This window comes from Rhinolophus hipposideros (genome assembly GCF_964194185.1).
Source record: "Rhinolophus hipposideros genome assembly, chromosome: 11".
Taxonomy (NCBI): domain Eukaryota; kingdom Metazoa; phylum Chordata; class Mammalia; order Chiroptera; family Rhinolophidae; genus Rhinolophus; species Rhinolophus hipposideros.
The window spans coordinates 33776024-33800182 of record NC_138057.1 but is presented as its reverse complement, the minus strand read 5'-3'; the positions used below and the strand labels follow the sequence as shown (position 1 = coordinate 33800182).

Below are 24159 nucleotides of genomic sequence, written 5' to 3'. Positions count from 1 at the left end.
CATCTGTTTTCTCCTTAACATCAGTTGTTAAATTTTGCTTTACATCAGAGATAAAGCTCACGCTATATGTTCTACAATCTTTTCAGAATGCGTGAATGGTGCTGCCTTTTGATTTTTTCTGAGTGTAGGTCTTGTTTTAGAACATTCCTACGTGCTACAGAACAAGCTACAAACAAGACAATTCTTTAGAGAAAAGACCTGAAATAAGGTGGTGCTTTCTTAGACCAATGTGAAAGGAAAAAGAGATGGAATATCTATATTTAATCTCTGCTCCCAATCATAGATTTTATTTTTCAATTCCCATAGTTGTGCACATAATGCATGGATACCCATTCCTCCAGGTACTGCATCAAAATTTTATATTAGCTGAAGAATATATACATGGAACAAAGGCAGTGTTTCTTCTTTACTTTCCTTCTAACAAAATGCCAGAAAAAATGGCCAATCTCTTACTCCAGTTTCTTACTAAGATGATTGTTCTCTTTTTGAAATTTGGCATGGCAGGTGGAGGTAGAATCTTAAAAGGATAAAGGGCACTTATTCGCAAGGAAATAATGGTAAAGTCATCAATTTCTAAAAATTGGCATGTGAGGTTGACATGCCAGAGAAACAAATTAGGTCCACCAAAATTAAAACTTAATATTACCTAATGTAATGAGTATTGCCATAAGGTTAAAGTCCTTTTGTAGATAACTAGGTTATCTGGCTATATTATTAGTTGCAAGTTAATAGGCAGTTAGAAGTTATACTTTTACTACATTGCTAATTTTGTTTAAGACTTTTGGCTGTATATTTCCCAGTTAACAGTTATACTGGCATATCCTCAGGCAGAAAACGAAGTTCTCACAAAAGATTCTTCAGTGTATACTATATTTTATTTCTCTTAGATGTGTTACATTTGTTGTCTTGAGGTTCACTTTTGGGATAGGCAGAAAATTATGAAGCTCAAGTTGACAAGCTAGGTAACAGGGCCTTAGAAAAACAACAGGGTGGGTGATCCTTGACACACCTAGCCACTTGAAAGTGGTGCCCTTGCAGACTGTCCTTCCTCAAGCAGTGGATCAGCAAGGTGAACAATTCTCACCACTTAATGACCACATGCAGCATTTGGTGTTCTTTTATTGCTTTGTGTCTTCAGTGTACCCACTGCATAGTTTTAAGCATCCTAGAATTGCATTTCAGACCTGATTGCTCAAATAGAGTCAATTTTGCAACAGTAAAATGGTCTTAAAATAGGATTTTTACTCTAGGGGGAAACGTCCTCAACCAAGTAGTCACCATGCACTTTGAATGACTAATTTATAAACTATTACGTTACAAAATAAGGGATAAATCATACTTTTCAGAACAGTACAGTATAGGAACAGTTTTAATTTGAAGAGTCAAGCACCGTCATTAATCTGAGTCTAAAATAATAAGCCCCTGATTTTAAAATCTAACATTCTTTCACACTTCATAAAACTAAAAATAAAATTGTCTCAGCAAACACTGACCTGTTCCTCCCGCCAAAGTACTGTATTTCAAGGAAAATTGGAACAAGAGGTCTCAAAACCGCAAAGTGCCAGCAGTTTACTGTTTGTAGCCTTAATTGGTCTTAAACGTGAGGTGGGAGAGAAGATTCTGTGGTCTGTAGAGAATAAGAGATTTAGTCCCCTTCTTAAATCAAAAGCAGATTCTATGCTTCAGCTGCCCCCTAACCCGCCCGCCCTGCCCCCACAGGGTTGTTTTTCCAAATTTTTGAATATATTTTGCCGAAGATGACAAGCGAGGGAGGTCAAAGTGCTGTGTCTGGTCCACAAAGTAAACAGACGGTTTAGGGCGGGTTTATTTATTTATAAGGCGTTCAGCCTCTCAGCTGTTTTTCCCTCATTGGCATTGGGAAGCTTGCAGTCCTTTAGAAAAGAGGTAGATTTGGCAGGAATGTTCTTTGTGCCCCCCTTCCCTTTGATGGGGGAGAAGGGGGCCGATTTATAACTGCAGCCTCGGGTGGCGGGCGGGGGGAGTGAGAAAAAGTTTCAGCCGGCACAATGCCTTCCCCCCCACCCCCCACAGTCAACACCATGCCACAAACCGCTTTGGTGCCACTCGGAGCCCTTCCCCTGTCCCCTCCCTTTCCCTCTGCAGGCTCGCTCTGGCAGGCAGAGGCACCGTTAAATTCCAGCACCTTCTTCACATACCCCCAAACTACTACACGCTGTTACTACGGTTGCCCTCCCCCTTTCGCTTTGCCTTCTCCGCGTCCCCAGCCTCGCGGGAGGAGCCCGGCAGCGCCCCTGGAAGAGGTCTACCCGGAGAGGGATAACGGGCGGCCAGCTCCATCAAGCCTGGGGGCTCTCTGCGTCCTGCGCAGTTTCCCTGCTCCCGGCGCAAACACGGCTCGAGAGCCGGCGCCTTGCAGACACACACCGATCCACGCATACAGTAGAGCTGTCTCCGTCCACATTCTTGCACACCGCCCCCTCCTCCCCCCGAGCTCCCGGAGTCGCTGAGCGGGTCGAGTGACAGGCGCGTCCCACCAACCCGCGCTGGGGCGGGCAGGGAGGAGCGGCGCGCGGGGCCAACTGCGGCGCGTCTTCCGGCGCCTGTGGAGGAGGCTGAGGGTGGGACGCGGGGCGGAGCCGGAGTTTAGGAAGAGGAGGGGATGGCTGTCATCAATGAAGTCATATTCATAATCTAGTCCTCTCTCCCTCTGTTTCTGTACTCTGGGTGACTCAGAGAGGGAAGAGATTCAGCCAGCACACTCCTCGCGAGCAAGGTAAATATAACTTACAACTCCTTTCTCCTCTTTCCCCTCCCTCCGGCCTCCGGGCTGCAGCCGCCGCACAAACCCCTCTGGCACCGCGCCGCCTTCGCCGGGGATTATTCATTATTATCCTAATTATTATTTATTGTGCATGCACTGAGACCAAAACAAATAGGCGGGCCAACCGCCACAACAACAACAAAAAAAGCCCGCCTCCTCCCCGCGGGCCTCAGGTGGAATGCTCTAACGACAGCACCCGGGCGGCGGTGGAAGAAACGGGAAAGTTTCAACCGAACCTTGCTGTTCTAATAATAACAGTAATAATTACTAGTTCAAGGAGGCGGGGTGGGGGGGAATTCCCAACAAACCACAGCCTTGACCCTGGGTAGGCAGTCAGCGATGCGCTGCCAACTCAAGGTTGCAATACACACACTCGGCAAGGTTGCAGTCCCCCCCCCCCCCAACCCCTTAAAAGCCGAAGGGGGTGGGGGGTGGGAAGGAGGGGAAGGCTGGAGGATTCAGGAGGAGGATGGAAACGCGACAGTTCATCCCGAGCAGTCCTCCCCGGAAGAGTTGGAAGAGGAGCGGGAGAAGGAAGCAAGGAGCCCGGGCTTGCGGCGGGGCGCCAACCAAAGCGGCTGCCACCCGCTTCCCGGGGACTAGTTTAAAGGGTTCCGGCTGCGGAGACCTGAGCGGAACCCTGCAGGAGAAGCTTGAGCTGGCGCGCCCAGCAGAAGGCTGCCACCGCCGCGGGGTCTGTGCGTGCCGGATCGGAGGTGTCACCTCCACTTTGCGCGTTCCCTCGGGCGGGGATGGGAATGCTGACCGGTAGGCAGGCCTTTAGGGGAAGGGGCCGCCGGGGAGCTGTGCCCGGGGCTCTGCGGGCGTCCCTGCCCCTGGTACCTGGCAGCCGCGCGGGCTCCGGTGTTGAAGTTCGGGGTGTCGGGCCCGGGCCGCACTGCTGGGAGAGAGGGAGGAGGCACCGAAGAAGGAGGTCGGAGGTGCCAGCCGGGCTCAGTTCCCCTGCCTCCCTCCCCTTCCTCCCCCTGCACCCGGGTTTGTCTTGTTTTGCTTTGCGCCTTCCCCTAGCTGGAACCGCGGGAACCGCGGGCGTAGATCGCCCCAAATCGTCTGGGTGCTAGGGGCGCTTTGGGGCCCGGGAGAGCCACGGTGGCGGCGGGCCGGGAGGCCATGATCCAGATAATCCTCTCTGCCTGTCACAAACAGTACCCGCGCGCACGCCGGCAGTGGCGGTGGCGTTCGCCCGAGAAGGGGAAGGGCTGCGGGGGGTTGGGGGGGTGGGGAAGCAATGGGGGGGGGGAGAGGCGAGGGTTGGAGGCGGGGAGACCCGATGGGAGCCTCCTCCCAACGATGACACGCACCCCTTCTTTCTCGTTCCCTGCTTTCGAGTTGCTTTATTCCCATCCCAACCTTTTTTACCCTTTCCTCTGCTCTTCCCTCTATCCGGCCGGCCCTCTTCCCTCCTCCCGTTTGTGTTGCAAAACATGGCCATGCCATCTGCAAAGGTGTCGAGATGCACTTCCCCAAATAACCGGTCCGGCGCGCCAACCCCTAGGCGCCCTCCGGCTGCGGGGCGCACACCGAACCCAGTGCCAAGGGTGCCCCGCACCAGGCCTCGCAGCCTGGGCGTAGTTGCACCGAGAGGGGCCGGGGGCAGCAGTGCGGGCTCGCGGAGACACCCGCGCCCTTGTCTGGGCACTCGGGCCGGTTTCCGGTACACGCGGGGAAATCGCCTCCTGCCAGTTTCTGGGCGCTCGCCCCTGCCCCGGCCGCCAGGATTGCATTATTATTTTTATCCGGGTTGCCGTTTGCGGCGGATCCTGGTGAGCGCGGGGCTGGCTGGGCTGCTAGGGTGGGGGTTGGGGGAGGGAAGTTGGACGCGGATCAGGCAGGAAAAAAAAGTTTGGCAGGGCAGCTAAGTGGGGTGGGGGGGGTGGAGGGGTAGGAGAGAGCGGCGAGCTCCGGCGGCGTGCGTCTCGGCGCCCTCGGGGCCGGCGCGAGTGTGTCTGCGCGTGAGTGTGTGTGTGTGTTGTGCGCGCCGGGTCCAGTGCGTTGGGAGCAGGGCGCGGGCCCGCCCCCGGAGCTCGGGGAAGACCTGGCGAGATTTGGAGGAGGGGGCTGGTTGGGGTGGAGTGTGCGTGTGGCTGTGAGTGTGAGTGTGCGCGCCCGGGCGGCAGAGAATCAGGAAGTCACAGCAGCGAAGCGCACACAGACATGTTTGATCGCCGTGACATGACGCGCGCGAGGGAGGAAGCGGCGGCGGGGGCCCGGCCGCGGGACCCCGCGCAGGCCTAGGGCTGCGGCGGGGAGACCCGCTTCGGGTCGCCAGCAGCACAGCCACGGCTCCTCTTTTTGTTCCGCGTCGCCCAGGTAAGCAACCTTCGCCGCCGCCTGTTGTGTGCGGAGCTTTCCAGCACTTTCCCTGCCGACTCCCTCCCGTCTCCCGGCTCTCTTCTCCTGCAGTCAGGCAGGCGGAGGAAACGGGCTCCTTCCCTCCGATCGATCGCGTGGAAAACTTTACAGAGGGAGGCATCATGCGGAGGAAGGCGAAGGCCTTGCTGGCTGTTGTCGCTTGTCATTTCTTTCTCCTGCGGGTCCAGAGAGTGGAGTCGCTGCGCTCTGGGGCTGTTGCACTTTCAAACTTCGGGCCTAAACGTGCCTTCAACTCTCGCAGGATTTACTCTAGCAATAAAATAAGTATTTAGAGTCGTCCACTTGGTCTTGCAAGGGTTTGGATTTTTTAAGAGAAGAAAACAGGCTCGGGAGTCGAGGGAAGTGGGGGTGTTGTGCAGAATCCATGCTTTCTTTAATGTCTGCACAGGCTGTTATGTAATTTTAGTGGCACATGGGTGCAAAGCCCATTCTGGGCTTCTCCCCTCCTTTGTTTATATAACTTTTGGGAGAGTTTTGCAAGGTTGTCGCCTCTTCCCCCTCCCCTTGGTGCTTTTGAAACAGCAAAGTGACCCAGGTTAGAATTTGATGGAGAGGTGTCATCATTGCCATGATGTAGGCTGTATTCCTAAGTATGTGTAATGTTGGAGGTAAGAAAGACATTAAGGATATATGTTTGTCTACTGCATTGAGTGGTTATTTTTAACATCTCTGTGTTACCAATAGTAACGGTAAATTTTAAACTTCCATTTCCAAGGACTTATTTATTTATACCTGGTTGTGCCATGCTTGTAGGAACAGAATGCTGGTATGAGCAGAAATATTGTTTGCATGTCGAGAAGTAAATTCCTGTTCAACCACTAAGTCTCAGAAATCACTGAGAGCTGTACTAAAATAAAAGCCATGCTGAGTGTTGTATGCATGTGTGTCTATACTTATAGATGCACATACAGATGTTTTCGGTAATATTTTCCACCAGTTATTTGGGGGACCACTATCCGAGGCTTGTTTGCCAACACTAGACTTGGTATACATCCAACCTACTGCTAACATACTGCTGAAGAAGAGGTGTGGCAGCTTTGAATTCAAGTTGGTGCATTGTCATGCAAATTGAGACACACTTTTAGGAATCTAATTGCCCTTTTATTCTCCTGGACTTTTTTTAAAAGCTCCCTGGCAACTCAAATGTTTGCTACTGGAAAGAAGGGATTTGGAGATACCAATTAGGTACAAAAGATAATTTATTGAAGTGGACTGAGGAAAAAAACCCAAACCTGTAGACTGAGGTCCATTTCTTTTGTTGGGATCATTAAAGAGAGATGCTATATTGGTAAAGAACATTGTCAAATAAAATAGGAGTTTGGGGTATCAGAACCCTTGAAGAATTGGCAGAGGTGAGGGAGTGCTTCCTTCAATGCAGCCTTTCTCTCATGAGTTACATCCCAGCTTCAGGACTAGCTGCACTGTGGTGTTTCACAGAAAATATTCACCGCAAGAGTGTGTTCAAAGCAGCCTTAGATCTTTTCTTTTGTTCGTTTTTAAAGTGGTTTTTGAGCATTTCTCGTCAGGTTTCTTGAAAAGGGCTTTGACCAACACCTGAGGCTTGGAACTGACCAAAAAAAAAAAAAAAAAGTGCCTCTGCCTTGTATTATATTGTTAATGCTTGAATTCTGTTTAAAATATTTCTGGCAGTATAACTAGAAGACTTTGGCAAATAATTATTTAAATTTTTTTTTCTTTTAAGTTTAAAGTAGTTCATTTCACAGACCAGTATAACAGCATATCCCATTCTTTTCTAGGAGATAATTGGGATACCCCTTTATATTACTGTAATATTTTGGCATTTCCTTTTAAAGGCTTATTATGTGTTGGAGCAAGAGAAAACTTTCATAAATTATAAAAGTGGTGCTGTCCTCCAGTGTTTTCATCTTTTTTTTTCCCCTTTAGAAGTCTTCCTTTGTAAACAAGGCCTTTGTTTGTCAAACTCTCCTAGGTCAGCAGCTTTTTGATACTCCAGAGAAATAATAAATCACTATTTATGACATCTTGACATGCTGCCATGAAAACAACTGAATTATCACAAACACAACACTGAGGAGTATTTCCCAGCACTAGCTTATTGAGGGTGTGTTGGTAGGACCTGATTTAACTACCAGAAGTTTTGATTCTCAGTTTCTGGTCAAGATGATTTTAAGGGAACTCATGGACAGTTTGTTTCTTAACATGAGTGGCCTTACAAAGCTCTCTTATAAACGAGTCACATTTCTGCAGCACTTCTTGTGAACAGATGAGAAAATTTCTCCAATGTAAAAGCCACATTTGGAAGCTACTTGTGATTTTTTGTCACTTTTTTATGTAAAAGAATTATTTTCTAAATTGTTCCATTTTACTTAAATGTGTTCTGTAGATTGTTTTTGACCAACAGAGAATTCTGTAATTTCTGTCATCTTTGGAAGCATTTGCATTATAGATATTTAATCTCTAGTCACTTAGTAAAGTCATGGATCATTCCATAAGTAGTTGGGAATAGAAAGTACAGATGGTAGTAAGTTATTTGGTAGAGTATTTAGGAAGGTCTGGGGTACTTATTTTTTCTAAATAGAAAACCGTGACTTTATATTTACCAGGAAACATAGATAGGAGTCTAAAACTTAGTTCTGCCAGAGTCATTATGAAAGACAGCATATTTATTTGTCTAAGATATATATCACCAATTTAAATGGGATCTTGCAATCTAGGTTTGGAAAACTTTACCACTTTATTACTGTTTATTATGACTTTATTTTTTCTCATTGTAATACAGCACTTTTCCTTGAAAGTATTCAGGATATATTAGAGAGATACTTTAAGTAATACAAGTTTTAAAGATGTAGTAAAAGATACTTGAATAATTATACTTTAGCAAAACATGCCATAGAGCTGACAAAATTCAGGAGCTAAATAGCTAGGTCTTTTGAATGTTAGATATAAACAACATTTAATTATGAGTCAATATGGAATACAGGGTTTTGAGTGAAATGTTGACATAAGCCTTACCCTTCGAGACTTCTGGATTTATAATACATTATTATGTAACTCAAGCCTACTATGAATTATGCTGTCTTGTTAGATATATAAGACTTTCAGAACATTCAGACAGTTATAATCAGGCCATATGCCTCTATGACTTAAAATCTTTAAAAAAATATAGCAACATTCTATTGTAGTTTTAGGTGCATAAATATCAACTTAAGCACCAATCTTATACCAGTGTATCACCTACCTCTATGCAAGCACTAATGTTTTAGAAACTTTTTAGAAACTGACCTAATTAAAATACGGCCTTTTGTAAATTGATGAATAGAATGCACAGAAGTTGAAGTAAATTGAACGTTTAAAAATCATTAAATGTAATTATAACACCCCCCCTCTTTTTTTTTTAACTGAATTTAGAATTTGGGAGTTCAAAGTATGTAAATAGAAAGAAACCCTCTGACCAAAAAGGATCTGGATATGTGGGTTTATAGGTTAATACCATAGTAGTCCAAAGGAAATCCTGTATCAATTTGTGTTTAGATTGTGATTTTCTTATTTAGGGTAATTAGACATTTTTTTAACCTACTTGATGTTGTATATTCCAGTTTTTCCATCCCACTGGGAGATAAGTCATCGAACTTGGAAATTGAATATCCATGAGGCCTGCCCTCTCCCATCTTCCCCCTGTGCTTTTGAACTGGGCACATAATAGCTTCAAAAATGTTTGAAACTCTCTTGTAGTTTGCTCTTGTGCTGTATTCCTACATGTTCTAAAATGCTGTTAAGCAAAGTCCATAATTCTGTAAAAAATAAATGATCTACTGATGAGAATTAATGTGTTTTAAGGAATGTACCTGAACATGTAGACATATGAATAGCAAATGGTAAACTGCACAGGCCACGTGATACAGGGAGCGATTAGGATGAGCCCTCTTGGATACATGGGATAGATAAGGTCTTGGAGATGGGGTAGGGTTGCTGCCAGTGGAGGGCGGGGGTGGGGTGGATTGGGATCATCTGAGATCAGAAGAAAGTTCTGAGATCCCAGGGACTGAGCCTGAAGAATCTGTGAGAAGACTAATATACCAGTTTTGACCTGATTGCCCAGGACAAAAGGTTCCAGTTAGGTAGAATTTTCAGAAGATGAAATTGGAGATGGTAGAAAAACTTGACTTCCAGGCTAAAGCATGAATATTTTATCCAGTGGGTATTAGAGGCTTGTCTCTTAGAAGTTTTGAGCAAGGGAATCCATGAACAAAATATATTTTAGATTAATCTGGCAGATTATGGATTCAAGTCTGGTGTGGGAATTGAAGTCTTTAGAAGGATCCTTGGGATAATGTACATTTTTTTTTGTATGATCCGCTCACCAGGTGTCTTCATATGTAATGTTTTATTTGATTCATATCTAGATTGAGGTTGTAGCCAGCAATTATTATGCTTATTTTGTAGATAAGGAACTTGAAACTCAGAGATAAAATGAGCTTCATGGTGATTTTTTTAAATGGCATATTAATATCACAAATGACCATTATCCATTTTAATTGCAAGGAACTTAAAGGGTTCCTTCCTGAATTTTTGTTACTATATGAAAGTCAGGGCAAGTGGGGCATATCAAAGCCCACCTCTCACATAACCGGTGTTCTTTCAGCATATAATGTTTGAGTTCTAGTGCTAAGTCACAAGTGTGCCATCTCACCCAGGAAAGTTTTTAAACTATGTATTTCAGACTTATATGTTTAACATATAAATAAAATTATATTAGCAGACAGAGAAGGACGTTACTAGCGTTGATTCTTATTGGCATCCCAAATGAGGTTGCCTTGCAAAGGGGCCTAACAGAACCTAGGAAGGTCGTGTTTAATGTGTAAATTATACACGGGAGAGTAAGTACATTGCAGGGTTGTCTTGCTTTGAAACTAGCTTTTGTTGGTTTGGTTTTGACCTATTGCCTAGCAGTTTGGGCTTAACTGAATTTTAGAAGTGATAGTTATCCATGATGACCTTTTTAACTACTAATGAAAATAAGTCCTACGTTAGAGGGATGCTCTGCTGAGTTGCTTTTTTGTTGAGAGGTTTTCTAGCACTTTGGATTTTCTCATGAACACTCTCCCCCCCCCTTTTTTTTAAATAAATTTTATTGGGGAATATTGTGGGACAGTGTGTTTCTCCAGGGCCCATCAGCTCCAAGTTGTTGGCCTTCAATCTAGTTGTGGAGGGCGCAGTTCAGTTCCAAGGCCAGCCTCCATTTTCAATCTGTAGTTGCGTGGGGCGCAGCCCACCATCCCATGTGGGAATTGAACCTCCAACCTTGTTGAGAGCTCTCGCTCTAACCAACTGAGCCATCTGGCCACCAGGAACTCTTTAAAAGAATTTTACCTTTATGGAAACACTGGCTGTCCTCACTGAGGAGGTCATCGATTGTATCACTGGTGGACTCTTAGAAGAAGGCAACTCATGGTATCTTCAGGGTGATAATTGAGAGCCAGGTTCCTGTGAGGCCATGCCTGGGAATCATGGGGCACTAATTAGCCCCTGCAGAGTTTGTTGTTATCTTTTGTCTTACACAGACCTGTCTCAGAGCCTTTGTCTGGTCTGACTCCCCGGCAAGGATAGTCCCAAGGCAGTTTATTTAAAAGTGAAGGCAGCAGCTTACATCCTAATTTGTTTCTTTGACTGAACGATGAAGAGTTCACAGAAGCCCAACAAACAGGGCAAACTTTTCATCCAACTACTTTTTAAAACATATTCGACTTTGAACAGTAAACTGACAGGAATAACCGCCAGAAAAAATGTTTTCCATGCTTTTCTAGAGTTTGGTCCAGCAATGTGTAATGTTAACTTGAAGCCCAGTGAGGTTTTTATCCGTGGCACAAATCATATGGTGCACTATTTAAGGTTGCATGTCTCAGACCAAGAAGCACGAGGGATTTGGTAATGTTTCACCACCATCTGGGCAACCTTGGCCTCTAAAAAAGAAACTTCTAGTAAACTTATTTCCTTTTTCTTCATTGCTACAGCTCCTTTCCCCTTAAGAATAGCAATATTTGTGTTCCAGTTCTAGAGATGTTGCTACTTCTTGTCAGGGAATTATCAGTTAATTTGTAGAGAAAGCTACATAGGAGACAAGAAGCCCTTGGGGTCAGGAGAGACTTTCTGAATCAGCAAACAAACATGAAAAGAACTCTTTAAAAAACAACAACAACAAAAAAAAAACTCTTAACTATCTTCTGAGCCTTATTGTTCTTTAGTCACAGCCAGATAACTTGAATAAGAGTGAGTTATTCTTAGGGATGTGAACTGGGCCTAATTTTTAGATCTAATACTCCATTTTTGACTTGTACCCCAAAGTCTTTCTGCAAATCCAGCAGTAATAAAGGTCTACTGGAGATGCAAGACTTCCCGTCTTCCTTACTACCTTTCGTAGAGTTCTTTAAGAGGTGTTGTCTAGTCAAGGTGGTTGGTGGTGCTTCCTCAAACTCTTTCTGTGACTAGAAAACAAAGTTTCTGGGAAACGTTTATTTTTATTTCAAGGCCTAACTGAAATGCTACCTTCTCCATGAAGCCTTCCCTAACTCTCCTTTTTCCATGCTCCAAGCTGCAAGTAATCTCTCCTGCCCTGCAGCTACATTTTAGCTATCCCTCCCCCCCTCTTGTCTTGCAGGCGCTTCCCTTGTTTTTCTCTCTCACTGCTATTTATGGATAAGTCCTATTTCCCTGTCAGACTTGCAGAGCCTTGGGCTAAGCCCTCTGGTCCTTTTGGTACTTCCTCCATGCTTTGTGCCCAGTGGAGAGTCTGTATATTTGGGAGTAGGTAAGTAAAACAGCCCCTTGGATGTTTGATTAAACATCACCCTTCTCTTTTGTTCATGATATTGTCTCCACCTACTTCTCTGTCCCTTTGTAAATTAATATGTTACCACAGCCAAATCCTAATGCTTGCAAAGTACCTCTCATTTCCATCTTTGTTTCTCCATCTTCTACTTTGTACTCCTATGTATTGTTGCATACTCTCCACGCTGGGTGGGTGGCTGTGGCTGATGGGTGCAGTGGCTGATGGGTGCAGTATTGGGCTAGGAGTTGACATAAAAAGCCTACTTACAGATGTGACTTTGGGCAAGAGACGTGGTCCCTTCCTGCCTGCATCATTTAAATGGAGATGTGACAAAATGTCTCCTCAACTTAAGTCACTGAAATTATTATGAAGCCACATGTGGCGTGTTTACATATTGCTAGAAGTGTGGGGGTCTTCAGTGTTTCCTTTGATTGCAGTTAAGACAGTAAGGTGTACATTTTGTCATGGTTGTCATGGTTGGACTGGTGACCCTTAAAATTCCATGAAGTTAAACTCCTTTTAATATGCAGATGGGTGTGCTATGGCTTTAAGCTAAGGGAAGAGGAAAGAGAGTGGGGTTGAGGGAAGATGTCTATGGTGGTTGGAGTTGTGGGAAGCTGTGAACTTTTATTTTTAAAAACACACTCCCCAGTTATAAAGGCAGGAACATCAGGATGAAAAAAGACAGAGTGTACTGCTGAAAAATTCTTGGCTAAGAACGCTGTGGCCTGGCCCTCAGGGAGTGTTGGTCTGAGGTACAGGGAAGCATAATGGGGAGGCTAGGAGACTAGCAATTCAGGTATGGGGAGGTCACTCTGCCTTCCATACCTCCCCCCCCCCCACACACACACATTTTCTTCATTATTTAGCCACATAATCGTGGAATGGGTTTTTCTTTTCTATGACAATGTAAAACTCCCTCACCCAACACAAAATAAAAATAGGGTTTGAGTGTTATCTTGTGGACACACTTACCACTGCCCTATCAAGGTTATCTGAGCCCTCACCTCGCCTCCACTCCTACCAGGCCTACCGCCACCTTTACTACCCCAGCTGCATCATTTCATTAGTGCTCTGAAGAAGAAAGAAAGTTTGAGTTTCTAGGGATACCAGTAGGGTTGAGGGAGAGACTGAGTTGGCCAATACTGGACTTGAAACCTTAATCGCAGTAATAACATGTGCTTGTGCCTGAGACTGGCCCCTCTCTGTAATTTATATCCCCAAGTTGCTTTACACTGTAAGGAAGTTTAGTTAGGTATGCAAGCTGTACAACACAACTGCCACCAGAAATGAAGAGGAAGGAGTAAGAGGCTGGAGAGGCGCTCTTCTTTAGTACACTTGGGAGATGAGAGTAAGACACGAATCCTGGGACAGCCCAGATTCCACCAAGGAGCTTCTCTGAAGAATGGCACCACATACAGGGTTGGAGGAAGTCTGCGAATTGCTCCGAGTCATGGGCAGGCAGACAGAAGGAGCCTGGAGATACTCGTATTCCAACCCCAGAGGAAGCCTGGAGACCCTAAAGGAGAAGCACTTTGCCCAGGGCCCCAGAGTTGTGGTGGCCCTGAGATGAACAGACCAGAACCCAGGTCTCTGGACTCCCATTCAGAAGCCAGAAAGAATCACATTCGAGTTGTATGATAGTTCAGATTCATGCCATTCATTAGCTGTGTGGCATGGGGCACGTTTCCTCCTTTATTATAAACTATGCTATTTTGCTGATCTATTATTAGTTTCTTGTTTGTGAATCTATGCTATTTCATGGACACATTCATTAAGTTTATGAAGGTTCTCTTATTAAAAAGTTCTCTATATGATATGTTTCTGTATTAACACTCCACATATATGCCCATACTTTTCCATTTCCCTTCTCATAGGTTTTTCACTTTAAGAAGTTTTTCATAGTTTTCTTTAACAAAAAATGAACACTTTTATGGGACTGTATACAAGAAAAAGTACTATTGCAAGATAATGTGTTAAAATATAAGACATGAAAAATAGGACTAACAGGCAAGTATTTGTATCTTCATTGTTCAGAGTTGTGGTATATTACCGTAATAGCTATTGAAGCCCATTTCAAGGTAAACCATAACAGGAAGTAAGTAATTTCCTTTTATTCACTAAAAAATAAAGGGGTGTATTACTTTGCTGACATACATGAAAGAACATTATAACTTGTAGTACCCCTGAATTGACGTCAGCTTCCTAAATTTAAAATGCTGACTGAACATGTGTGTGTATGTGAGGGGGTAGAACACCAAAAAAATGTTACTTCCGCCTGCTTTGTTTATCACAAAGAATAAATAATAACATTTGGCTCTCTAGTGAATTCAAGGCTATAATTCACCCACGAGGCTTCCCTGTTGTTTTGGAAATCACTTGAACTCGGTTCACTTAGTCCCATCTTATATCTGCAAAACAGTTTGAGTGATTCCCTGCTTATAATCACGACAAAATAGCCTTTCATCGCTTCCTGTTTTAGCTCTAATTCATGTATCAGAATGCTCTAAATTCTTTTTCTGTAAGTTTTTTATTAAAGTATAGTTGGCATTATAATATTGTATTAGTTTTAGGTGTACAACATAGTGACATTTATGTACCTTACAATGTGATCACCACAGTAAGTCTATTAACTGTTTAGTTATTACGATATTGACTATATTTCCTGTGTTGTACATTGCATCCCTGTGGCTTATTTATTTGTACCTCTTATTCCCCTTCATTTTTTCACCCATTCCCCTACCTCCCTCACCTTTGGCAACCGTTAGTTTGTTCTCTGTGTCTATGAGTCTGTTTCTCTTTTGCTTTTTTGTTTTGTTTTTTTTTGTTTTGATTCCACAGATAAGTGAGATCATATGGTATTTGTCTTTCTCTGTCTGACTTCTACCCTAAATTCTTGCCTATATTTTTAAGATTTTATGTGAATACACCTCAGACACTGATTACTCTCCAAGTTTTATTTATAAAATAATCGACTCTATTAGTAGTTTGCCCTTGAACTTGTGTCCACAGTTCATTCACATCTTTTTTGAGCACTTGCTACATGCTGATTGGAGGTGCTGGGGATTCAGGAATGAAGAGCCACACCCTGCCTTTATGACCTTCACATTTTAGAGATTCAGCGAGAGGTGACAGACAGTAGGTAGCTAAGAATGGAACTAATGTGGTTTTTTATATTTCCCCTCTAACCTCTCATTTCACTGCGGAAAGAGCTCTGCTATGGGTGACTGGGCCCTAACTCCAGCCCTGCTACTAAGTAATGGTTAAGCAAATTGCTTAGAGTCTTATTCAGTATTTTGTAAGTTGACAGCAGAAGAGTTTTTGTGTGCACACAGGTATGTGCCTCCAGTTAGCATAATATATAACAATTACTATCACTAGTGGCATTATGCTATCTTGCTGAGATCATTGATCTCCATCAGAATTTGGAAAAGAGCTTACTTACTCGTTTTGGCTCATAATTCAAGATGTAGACTCATACATCCTATGAGGGAGCTCCCCAGTGGAAATGCCAAGAAGTTTTGGAGTGGTGTGGGCGATGGAATATTGCTTTCCTGAAATTGGAGAACCGGAATTTGCATACCTTGTCTGTGGTGGGTCCTGATCCAGAAGTCAGGGGTCACTTCTTTCGGGCATGTTGAACCACGGAGAGTCCTAGGGCAAATCCTCAACTGCCCAAGTTGTCTTCAGTTAATAGCTGGCAGGAGGACCACATCTTAAACTGATCCTTCTGATCACTTCTGGTACAGTGGAGGTGGCGGGGAAAATAATGCGAACTAAGATTCAAAAAGACATACATGTTGTACCCCTATGTTCATTGCAGCGTTATTTCCCACAGCCAAGGCATGGAAGCAAACTAAGTATCCATTGACAGGTGAATGGATAAAGATGATGTAAGGTCTGTCTGTCTGTCTATCTGTCTCTGTCTATCTGTAATGGAATATTACTCAGCCATAAAAAGGAAGGAAGTCTTGCAATTTCTGACAACATGGATGGACCTTGAGGGTAGTATTATACTAAGTATAATAAGTCAAATAGAGAAAGACAAATACTTAATGATTTCACTTAGACATGGAATCTGAATGAACAAAGAAAATAAAACAAAAACTCATAGATACAATGAACAGATTCGTGGTTATTACCAAAAGGGAGGGGCTGGGGGAGTGCAAAATGGGTGCAGGGGATCAATTGTATGGTGATGGGTGGTGACTAGACTTACAATGGTAAACACTATGTAGTGTATACAAATATCTATAATGTTGAATACCTGGAATTTATATAATATGTATACCAATTTTACAATAATAATAATAATAATAATAATAAATGCCTGCTTGTTGTGCCAGGCAGAAAGCTGCGTTTTAACATGTATGTTGTTGTATTTTACTCTCAGCTAGTAATTATATAATATGGGTATTTGAACCCATATTTGTCTGATTCCCATAACCTTTGTTATTCCCATAATCACGAATTCTTTTTTATTATTAATTTATGAAGCTATACTTCCCCCAAGCCCCTTAACAATCCGGAATTTTCTGTGAAGCTTTGAATGTCCATTTACTTATGAAAATGGGTCTTGTTTGGATACTTTGTTCGGGGTTTTGTATTTTAATGGTTTTGAGGGTTAATGACTTGTAAGGTGCCCAAGCCAGTAAGTATTGGAGAGCATCTGTTGACTTTAGTAATAAATTTCGAACTTGTTTAGAATTCTGCTTATGTGTTAAATTTGAGTTTCTCCAGTGAGTCTTTTTTTGTAGCTTAGATGATTTATATCTTTCTGGGGAATCATTTAGAGTGTTTTTTTCTTTTAAACAAGTGGTCTTCATAAAGACTAGGGCAGATGGATATATATCACACTCAAACATCTGGACCAGACAGGGCAGTTCTGTTTGATGTTTGTTGTAGAAATGGCACCATCAAATACTAACAACTGTTTTATTCTGATCTTAACATCATGTTTAAAACATTCCTTTCTCTTTTCTTCTTTTCAACTCAGTATCGTTGTACCGACTGGCAGAGACAGGAGAAGTAGATGTCCACGCCCACAGACCCTGGCGCCATGCCCCACCCAGGGCCTTCCCCAGGTCCAGGACCCTCTCCTGGACCAATTCTCGGACCTAGTCCAGGACCTGGGCCATCCCCAGGTTCTGTCCACAGTATGATGGGGCCAAGCCCTGGACCTCCAAGTGTCTCGCATCCTATGCCTACAATGGGACCCGCCGACTTCCCACAGGAAGGCATGCATCAAATGCATAAGGTAAGAGTTTGTTCTCCTCTTTAGTCTTGTCTTCTGAGGCTTCGATGGCTCCTATCCCTGATAACCCCTGCCCCTCTGTTTTCTACTCTTTTCAACGAGAGAAGCTAGGTCTTTGTCTTATCTTGAATATGATTAAAAACATACATCCTGAGGCTCTTTTATTGTCACAGATGTATTAGTCAGGAAGAGCAGATCTTGGCCTTTTAAAAATACTGGATAGAATATGCAGTTCAGTTAAATTCTGTGGTTTGTGGGTTGCAGGTATTTTGGCTTGGTGAGTAAGTATGTTAGTGCGTGTCTTGATTATTTTTTTTCCCGGACTATATGTATTAAGTAACTTACATCATCCGTGAATGAACATATTGAAAATTGTTCTTCGTTAAAAGTGTTGGTATTTATTTAAAAAATTAGATCCCAGAGAGTAAGAGAAAAATGAGTCCTTTCCTAAAGATTTGAAATAATTTTTTAGAGAACCCCTAAAATACACTTTGCTTTCTCCCTGGGAAGTGGCTTTATTCTGCTTTTGGAAGAGAGGTCTGATTTAGCAGAGCCCAGGTCCAGTTGTTTGTTTCTGGACTAAGGTTATAGTCCTCTATTTATGAGACTTGGATTGTTGCTGTGGGGATGATGACATTGCTACGATTTTAGCATGATGCCTTCTCAGGAGATGCGAAGAAGAGAGAACAGCCTTTTGAGAAAGTAAACAAGAACCTCTGTGACAATTTGCTCTGAAAGTTAGCAAAAGCCAAAGAAATTCTGTGTGGCTGTTGCATATTACCTGAAGGTTGTGCCTGATGAGGCAGAGGTTTTACATCCCTTTTGGACAACGTCACAGGTGTGTAGGGTGACGGGATTTCTCTTGATGTTGGCAAACCGTGGAAGATACTGGTTTAAAACACAAAGATAACTACAAAAATGAGCAAGTCTTTCCTCTAATTGTGTAGGACTGTAGGTTAATTTTAAGGTAAGGCATTATAGTTCAGAAGAGAACATCTTCTTTTTTACAAATTTTGTTATTTGATGATTTTCAAATCAGGAAAGTAATATATGCTTATTTTGAAAAGTAAAACCATGCTGAGATAAATAAAGGGAACGGTTAATCCTGGCTTCACCCCAGGTAACAGCTCATTGTACATGCTTTTCATACCTTACTTAACTCCATGTTTAGTAAAAATACTATGTAAGCACAGGGATATATATATATACAGGTGTGATTTTTAAATAACTGTTACCATAATAGAATCATACTGTCACTATTGATTACTCTGAAACGTCCTCTATTCATTTACAAATATATCCTGGGTTTCCCTATAATATCCCCAAGTTTTCTCCCTCTTTTTTTTAGCTTGTCAAGTATCTGAAGAAATAAAGCTGCTTGTTTTCCATGTCATATTTTTTAGCAGATATATTGAACATACAGACATACTGAAGTCATTAAATTGTCTTGTGCTCATATTATATTAATTTGGGAACTATATTATAGATCTGATCTGTCACTTATAAACCTTAGTCCAAGTTTAATAATTTCAGAAGAGGTTAAGGATGTCTCACCTCCAAAATTAAAGGTACAATTTGAAGGAAATACTCAGTTAACCTTTATTATTGTTTAAGCTTTTAAAAGTTAAGTATATGAGTGAGTGTTGGGTTAGCACTACATTTTTTGCACTGGATTATTTTTATTGATAATTATCTCTTCTGATCCCTTCTGTTTTGTTACCATTTTCTCATATTCTCTACCCCCATCAATGCTGTTATTTTGTTTTTTGTTTTGCTCTCATTCTGCCAGTTTTGTAATTTTTGACATCCTGCTTTGCCTGAACCCCCAGCCTCTCAGATAATTCCCTGCGTGAGGACATGGTTAAGTGCCCAAGTTCACACCTGCTGACCAGATGCCTTCACTTTCTTAGATTCTTTTTATAGGCAGATTTATTCCTTGTCTTTCTCCTCCTGCTCCCTCTGAGCTTCAGCTTTTTGCTTTTCAACGTTAACTGGAAATAAACAAGTGGCCTAAATACATCTGCTGTGTGGCTTTGATTTCATCTCCATTATTACTGTTCAACAGACTCAGAGACACTCTTTATACCAAATTCTTCCCATTTTTCTTCTGAACATCCTCTTTATGGTAAATTTTTCCTCTTTTCAAGCGTATGCTTTTGACTCTGCAGAAATGAACTTTCCTTTCTCCAAAAATGCTAACACTCATGCTTTCTTGCTTAAAGTCATTTGGTTTCTATAAACTCCTGGAAATATTCCTTTCAGGCTGTTTTGAAAATTGCTATCCCAGTTTGGGGAGGAATAGATTTTTCTTTTTTCAAACACATGCTCCGTTGCCCAATTCTGGATTGGATTAAGGTCAATTCAATTGCTATTTATTGTGTGTCTGTTAGGTACCAGGCCTCTCTCTAGTCCTGTCTCCAGACCCGGTGTTCTTAATTTTTTCCCACACTGTGCCTTTAACTTTTTTTGGTCTTCCTCTCATTGTAGTATATACATCTATTTCACACTTCTTCTCTCCAGTGATCACCCCCATTCACTTCTCTACCATGTCTGTTTGTCTTTTCCCAATTGCCGTGGAACTTTCTGGTTTCAACTTTTAAACTTTCCATGGTTCTTTCTGATGACCAAAAAATTAACCAAAAAGTAGTCATTGCAGACATTTCAAATAGTCTTCCTTCAGACTTTGGACTAACTTCAACATACAGCAGATTTTAGGACTTACTGCAAAGGTTAGGACAGCACAGTTTATCTTTGTATACTTTGGGAACAGGCTTTTCTTTTCATTTTCAGGTTTTGACATTCCCCCCCAAAAAAATTCTATTGTTTACAGCCTTAACTTCTGACTTACAGATAGTTTTGCTGATCCTATTGGTATAATCTTTTAAAATTTTTTCCCTACCTATAAAATATATGTCATATATAATAACATATGTGATGTAGGTGTGAAAATATGTGACTGTCATATAGATGATTGTGCCTCAATTTTGAAGTCTTTGGGGAGGGATCTTAAAACTCCAAGTAGAAATACTGTACCTTAAAGAAGTACGTGACTGATGTCTGTTAAATGTTTCAGCCCATTGATGGTATGCACGACAAGGGGATTGTAGAAGATATCCATTGTGGAGCCATGAAAGGCACCGGAATGCGGCCACCTCACCCAGGAATGGGCCCTCCCCAGAGTCCAATGGATCAACACAGCCAAGGTCTGTAATACGAAATACCGGATTTGGGCTCTATACCATAGTCTTCATCCTTTCTGTTGGTTAGTTTAATTATGACTGCCAAAGAACATGTCTAAGGAAGATTGAATCCAGCAGGTTTCTTTTCCCTATACAAATGTCTCCCAGCCTCCACCAACACAACTTCAGGATTTACAAAGTCAATTTCGTTAACAAAAATCCACTTTTTATTAGCTTCCACGAGTCCATGCACTCTGCAAAGTGCTTCATGTACTTCATGCAGAATCGTCACCATGCTCTTGGAAGGTAAATTATATTACCCCAGTTTTATAGTTGGGGAAGCTAACGCTCAGAGAATTTACCTTGTTTTCCTAAGTTGGCACAACATGTGACAGGGCCAGGCGGAGAATCCTGGTCTGCCCCCCAACAACAATGTAGATGTGCAGGTAAGACGAGCCACCTTTGTCCCCAATTGCATGCTAATACATTGTCTGTAAGGTGGCTTTTTCTGGCAGTGGAATTACCCGTCATTGCTGGCTGTATTAGTCCTCTAGGGCTGCTGTAACCAATTACCACAAATCATAGGCTTAAAAGAGCAGAAAATTATTCTCTCACAGGTCTGGAGGCCAGAAGTCTGAAATCATGGTATCAGCAGGGCTGTGCTCTCTGAAGGCTCTAGCGAAGAATTCTTCTTTGACTCTTCCTAGCTCCTGGTGATTGCCAGCAATCCGAGGAATTCCTTAGCTTGTAGATCTATCACTCCTATCTCTGTCTTGGTCTCCACATGACATTTTTCCTGTGTGTCTGTGTTGTGTCCAGATTTCCCTGTTCTTACAAGGAAGTCAGTCATTGGATTAGGGCCTACCCTAATGCGCTATGACCTCACCTTAACTTGATTACATCTGTAAAGATCCTATTTCCAAATAAGGTCACATTCACAGGTACTGGGGGTTAGGGTTTCAACATGCTCTGTAGACACACAATTCAACCTACAATAATGGCCAACTCATTATATGATATATTTCTCTTCTCCTTGGTGCCTTCATCCTTCACTGTTGGGGGCATATTAAAGGTATCTCAAAGTCTTTTGAATACAATGTAACTTGTTTTCAAAATAATCGTATGGTTATTTCAACATGCAAAGGCCATGCGATAACCTAGCACTAATTAACCCTAATATTTTGATATTCTAATTGAAAGTTCATGTATTGCTGTGTATACTCCTTTGTAATTTAAGGTATGAGTTTTGTTTTTCATCCATGATCAGACATTCATCCATCTGGGAGAAGATTTTTGACTGAGGATTTAGAAAAATGTATTCAGTTAAAATATATATGTATGTGTGTGTGTATATGTGTATATATATATATATATATATATATGTATGTATATATATGTATATATGTATGTGTGTGTGTGTGTATACACACACACACACACACACACTCTGTTTCCCGGTCTTACATTAAGTTTTATAAGACCCGGTCTTATATTAAGTTTTGCTCCAAAAGACGCATTAGAGCTGATTGTCCGGCTAGGTCTTATTTTCGGGGAAACACGGTATATGTGCATGTCATGGAGGCATAGAAGTACGTCTTTACTAATGTTCAAACAGATTTCGAGTATCCCAGACTCTGATCTGAATTTTGATGACAGGTAGGCATAACTGTTGCAGATGACTCATGAAATCTTGACCCTGTCAGAAAAGCAGCCTGAAATCTTGGAACTTTTGCAGTCTAGGAAGAAAAACTTTGACCCATTCAGTGTTGAGAGTGAACTAAGGCAACATTTCCAGGTTTATCATTTAAATTCTAAGGAGCCAGGTGTGTTCATGCAGTTAATATAGATCTCATTTTTAATACCTGGGAGGTGTAGGTAAGTTACATTAAGTGATTCTCAAAGCCAGTTACTAGCTCTAGCTGCTCCTGGCTTTGCAGTACTTCTAATCGTGGGTCCGTAGGAAAACTCCAAAACAAAACACATTAAATGCATGAATTATAATTGAGCATTTTTACATTTATGATTCTTTGAATTTCTCTCATTGCTTGGTTCCTTTCTTCATTTTAAGAATGATGATTTTTCTTGGAATCTCCAAGAAACTTGGATCTGCAAAATTCTCCAACACTTGGCGCAACATCTAGTACATAGCTAGATAGATATTTAGTATAGATACTTAGTAAATTTTGTTCAATTAGGTAGAAAAACGAGCTTATGCATTCAAAAGTTAAAAATTTTAAATAGATCTTAATTTTTATATAATTTCAGTAAATTATAATTACTTTGAAATACAGAGGTCTGCATTAAATGGAATCAGAATTAGCATGTAATATTTTTCTCTAAAATGTCCAGGTGTGTTGTAGGCTGGGTAATAAGTTATTTAAAAGTGTATTTTTGACAAAGTACTATTGATATAATGCAGTCGTATTCTATATAATTTAAAAAGAATTTAGACTCTGTAATAGTGTGTATCTTTAAAAATACTACTGTAAAAGCCATTTATAAACACAGGTACGGAGAGGTGTGGTATTGATTGGAAAGCTGCCAGCTTTAACTACCTAGCAACCTATTGGGTTATTTTAAGGTATTGGTTGAGAAGCAAAACCATTTCCTTCAACAAATACTGAACTGTGTACCTTATGGTCCCAATGATAACATTATTTATTTTTAGTCTGTTCAGTAAAAAAAAAAGAAAAAAGCCTTAAAAAGCAAGTTATGTAATATTTAATGTTTGTGTGTATGTATGAATGTGTGTATGTATGAAGAGAAAATTCATATAAAATTGGCAGTTGGTTCAAGATTATTAAAAGGAGAGAGGTGATTGCTTCTCTCTGAGGCCAGGTGAAAGTGGGGAGATAATAGCCCTTGACTCGGGAAGGAAAACTGCCACTTTTTGACTATTTTTGAATGAGCAAATCAAACCAGATTTCAAAAAGAGCAGATTCTGTTTCAACCCTGTCACCCTTCAGACAAATGCATATCCACTCTCAGACAGTTCCTGTACTCTTTTCTCAACTAAAGATAATTACCAAAATATGCTCTGTTGTTTCATCATTTAGATTCTGTTTTTCCTGAAGTTTTATAGAATGCTATTCATCCAAAAAAAAAAAACTCTCCAGCTGAGACAGTCACATTTTTAATATCATACTGTGATAGAATAATTCTATTAACATCCCCTATAAATTCTAGAAAACAATTTTTCCCACCCTCACTTTCTTATTACATGTGAGATAAAAGTTTGTTTATTGATTAATTTTGGAAAACATTTTTTTTTATTCCACTCTTTCTTTCTTAGGGAATGTGAGATAAAGTTAATTATTGTGTGTAATGTAACTGTCTCACTTTCATAACTTTGCCTGGCCACATAGTTCATAGTTTAGAGGAGTGATTTGATAAACAGTGTTATGTAGTTAAGTCTAGACTGGATTGTCTAACGGGTTGGTTTATTATATTAGGCATCCTATGATTTATCATGAGTAAGCTATAATTGGTGACCTTCAGGTAGGAGAGACCAGAAGGCAAGAGACATGTGACCCATTTTAACACCTGGTTATATCTGTTCTACTAAGAAAATGTCATTAGCTTTGGTAGGAAGTTTTTCTCCTTGTGATAGGTGCCGGGTTGGCCAAAAAGGTGGCAGGAAGTTGCTTTCATAATGAACAAACTGCCATTTTGCACCGACATTACAATTAAAGGGCAAATGTAAGCCTCATTAAGAAGGAAA

The 24159-nt window shown here is 41.7% G+C and overlaps 1 protein-coding gene across 13 annotated transcripts in view; it reads left to right on the top strand.

Moving 5' to 3' along the window:
- The first annotated feature begins 2602 nt into the window (after positions 1-2602).
- Positions 2603-24159, top strand: part of SMARCA2 (SWI/SNF related BAF chromatin remodeling complex subunit ATPase 2) — a 163698-nt gene continuing 142141 nt past the window's right edge. For 2 of the 13 annotated variants that reach the window (XM_081066797.1, XM_081066791.1), the window contains exons 1-3: positions 2603-2755; positions 17002-17262; positions 20333-20462. In XM_081066797.1, coding sequence (XP_080922923.1) covers positions 17038-17262; positions 20333-20462 — 355 coding nt within the window. In that variant the 5' untranslated portion in view covers positions 2603-2755; positions 17002-17037. Of the gene's footprint in view, positions 2756-3134; positions 3572-4341; positions 4588-4685; positions 5135-11834; positions 11985-17001; positions 17263-20332; positions 20463-24159 lie in introns of those variants that run through there. The other 11 variants (XM_081066790.1, XM_081066793.1, XM_081066798.1 and 8 more) reach the window with 9 other exon arrangements.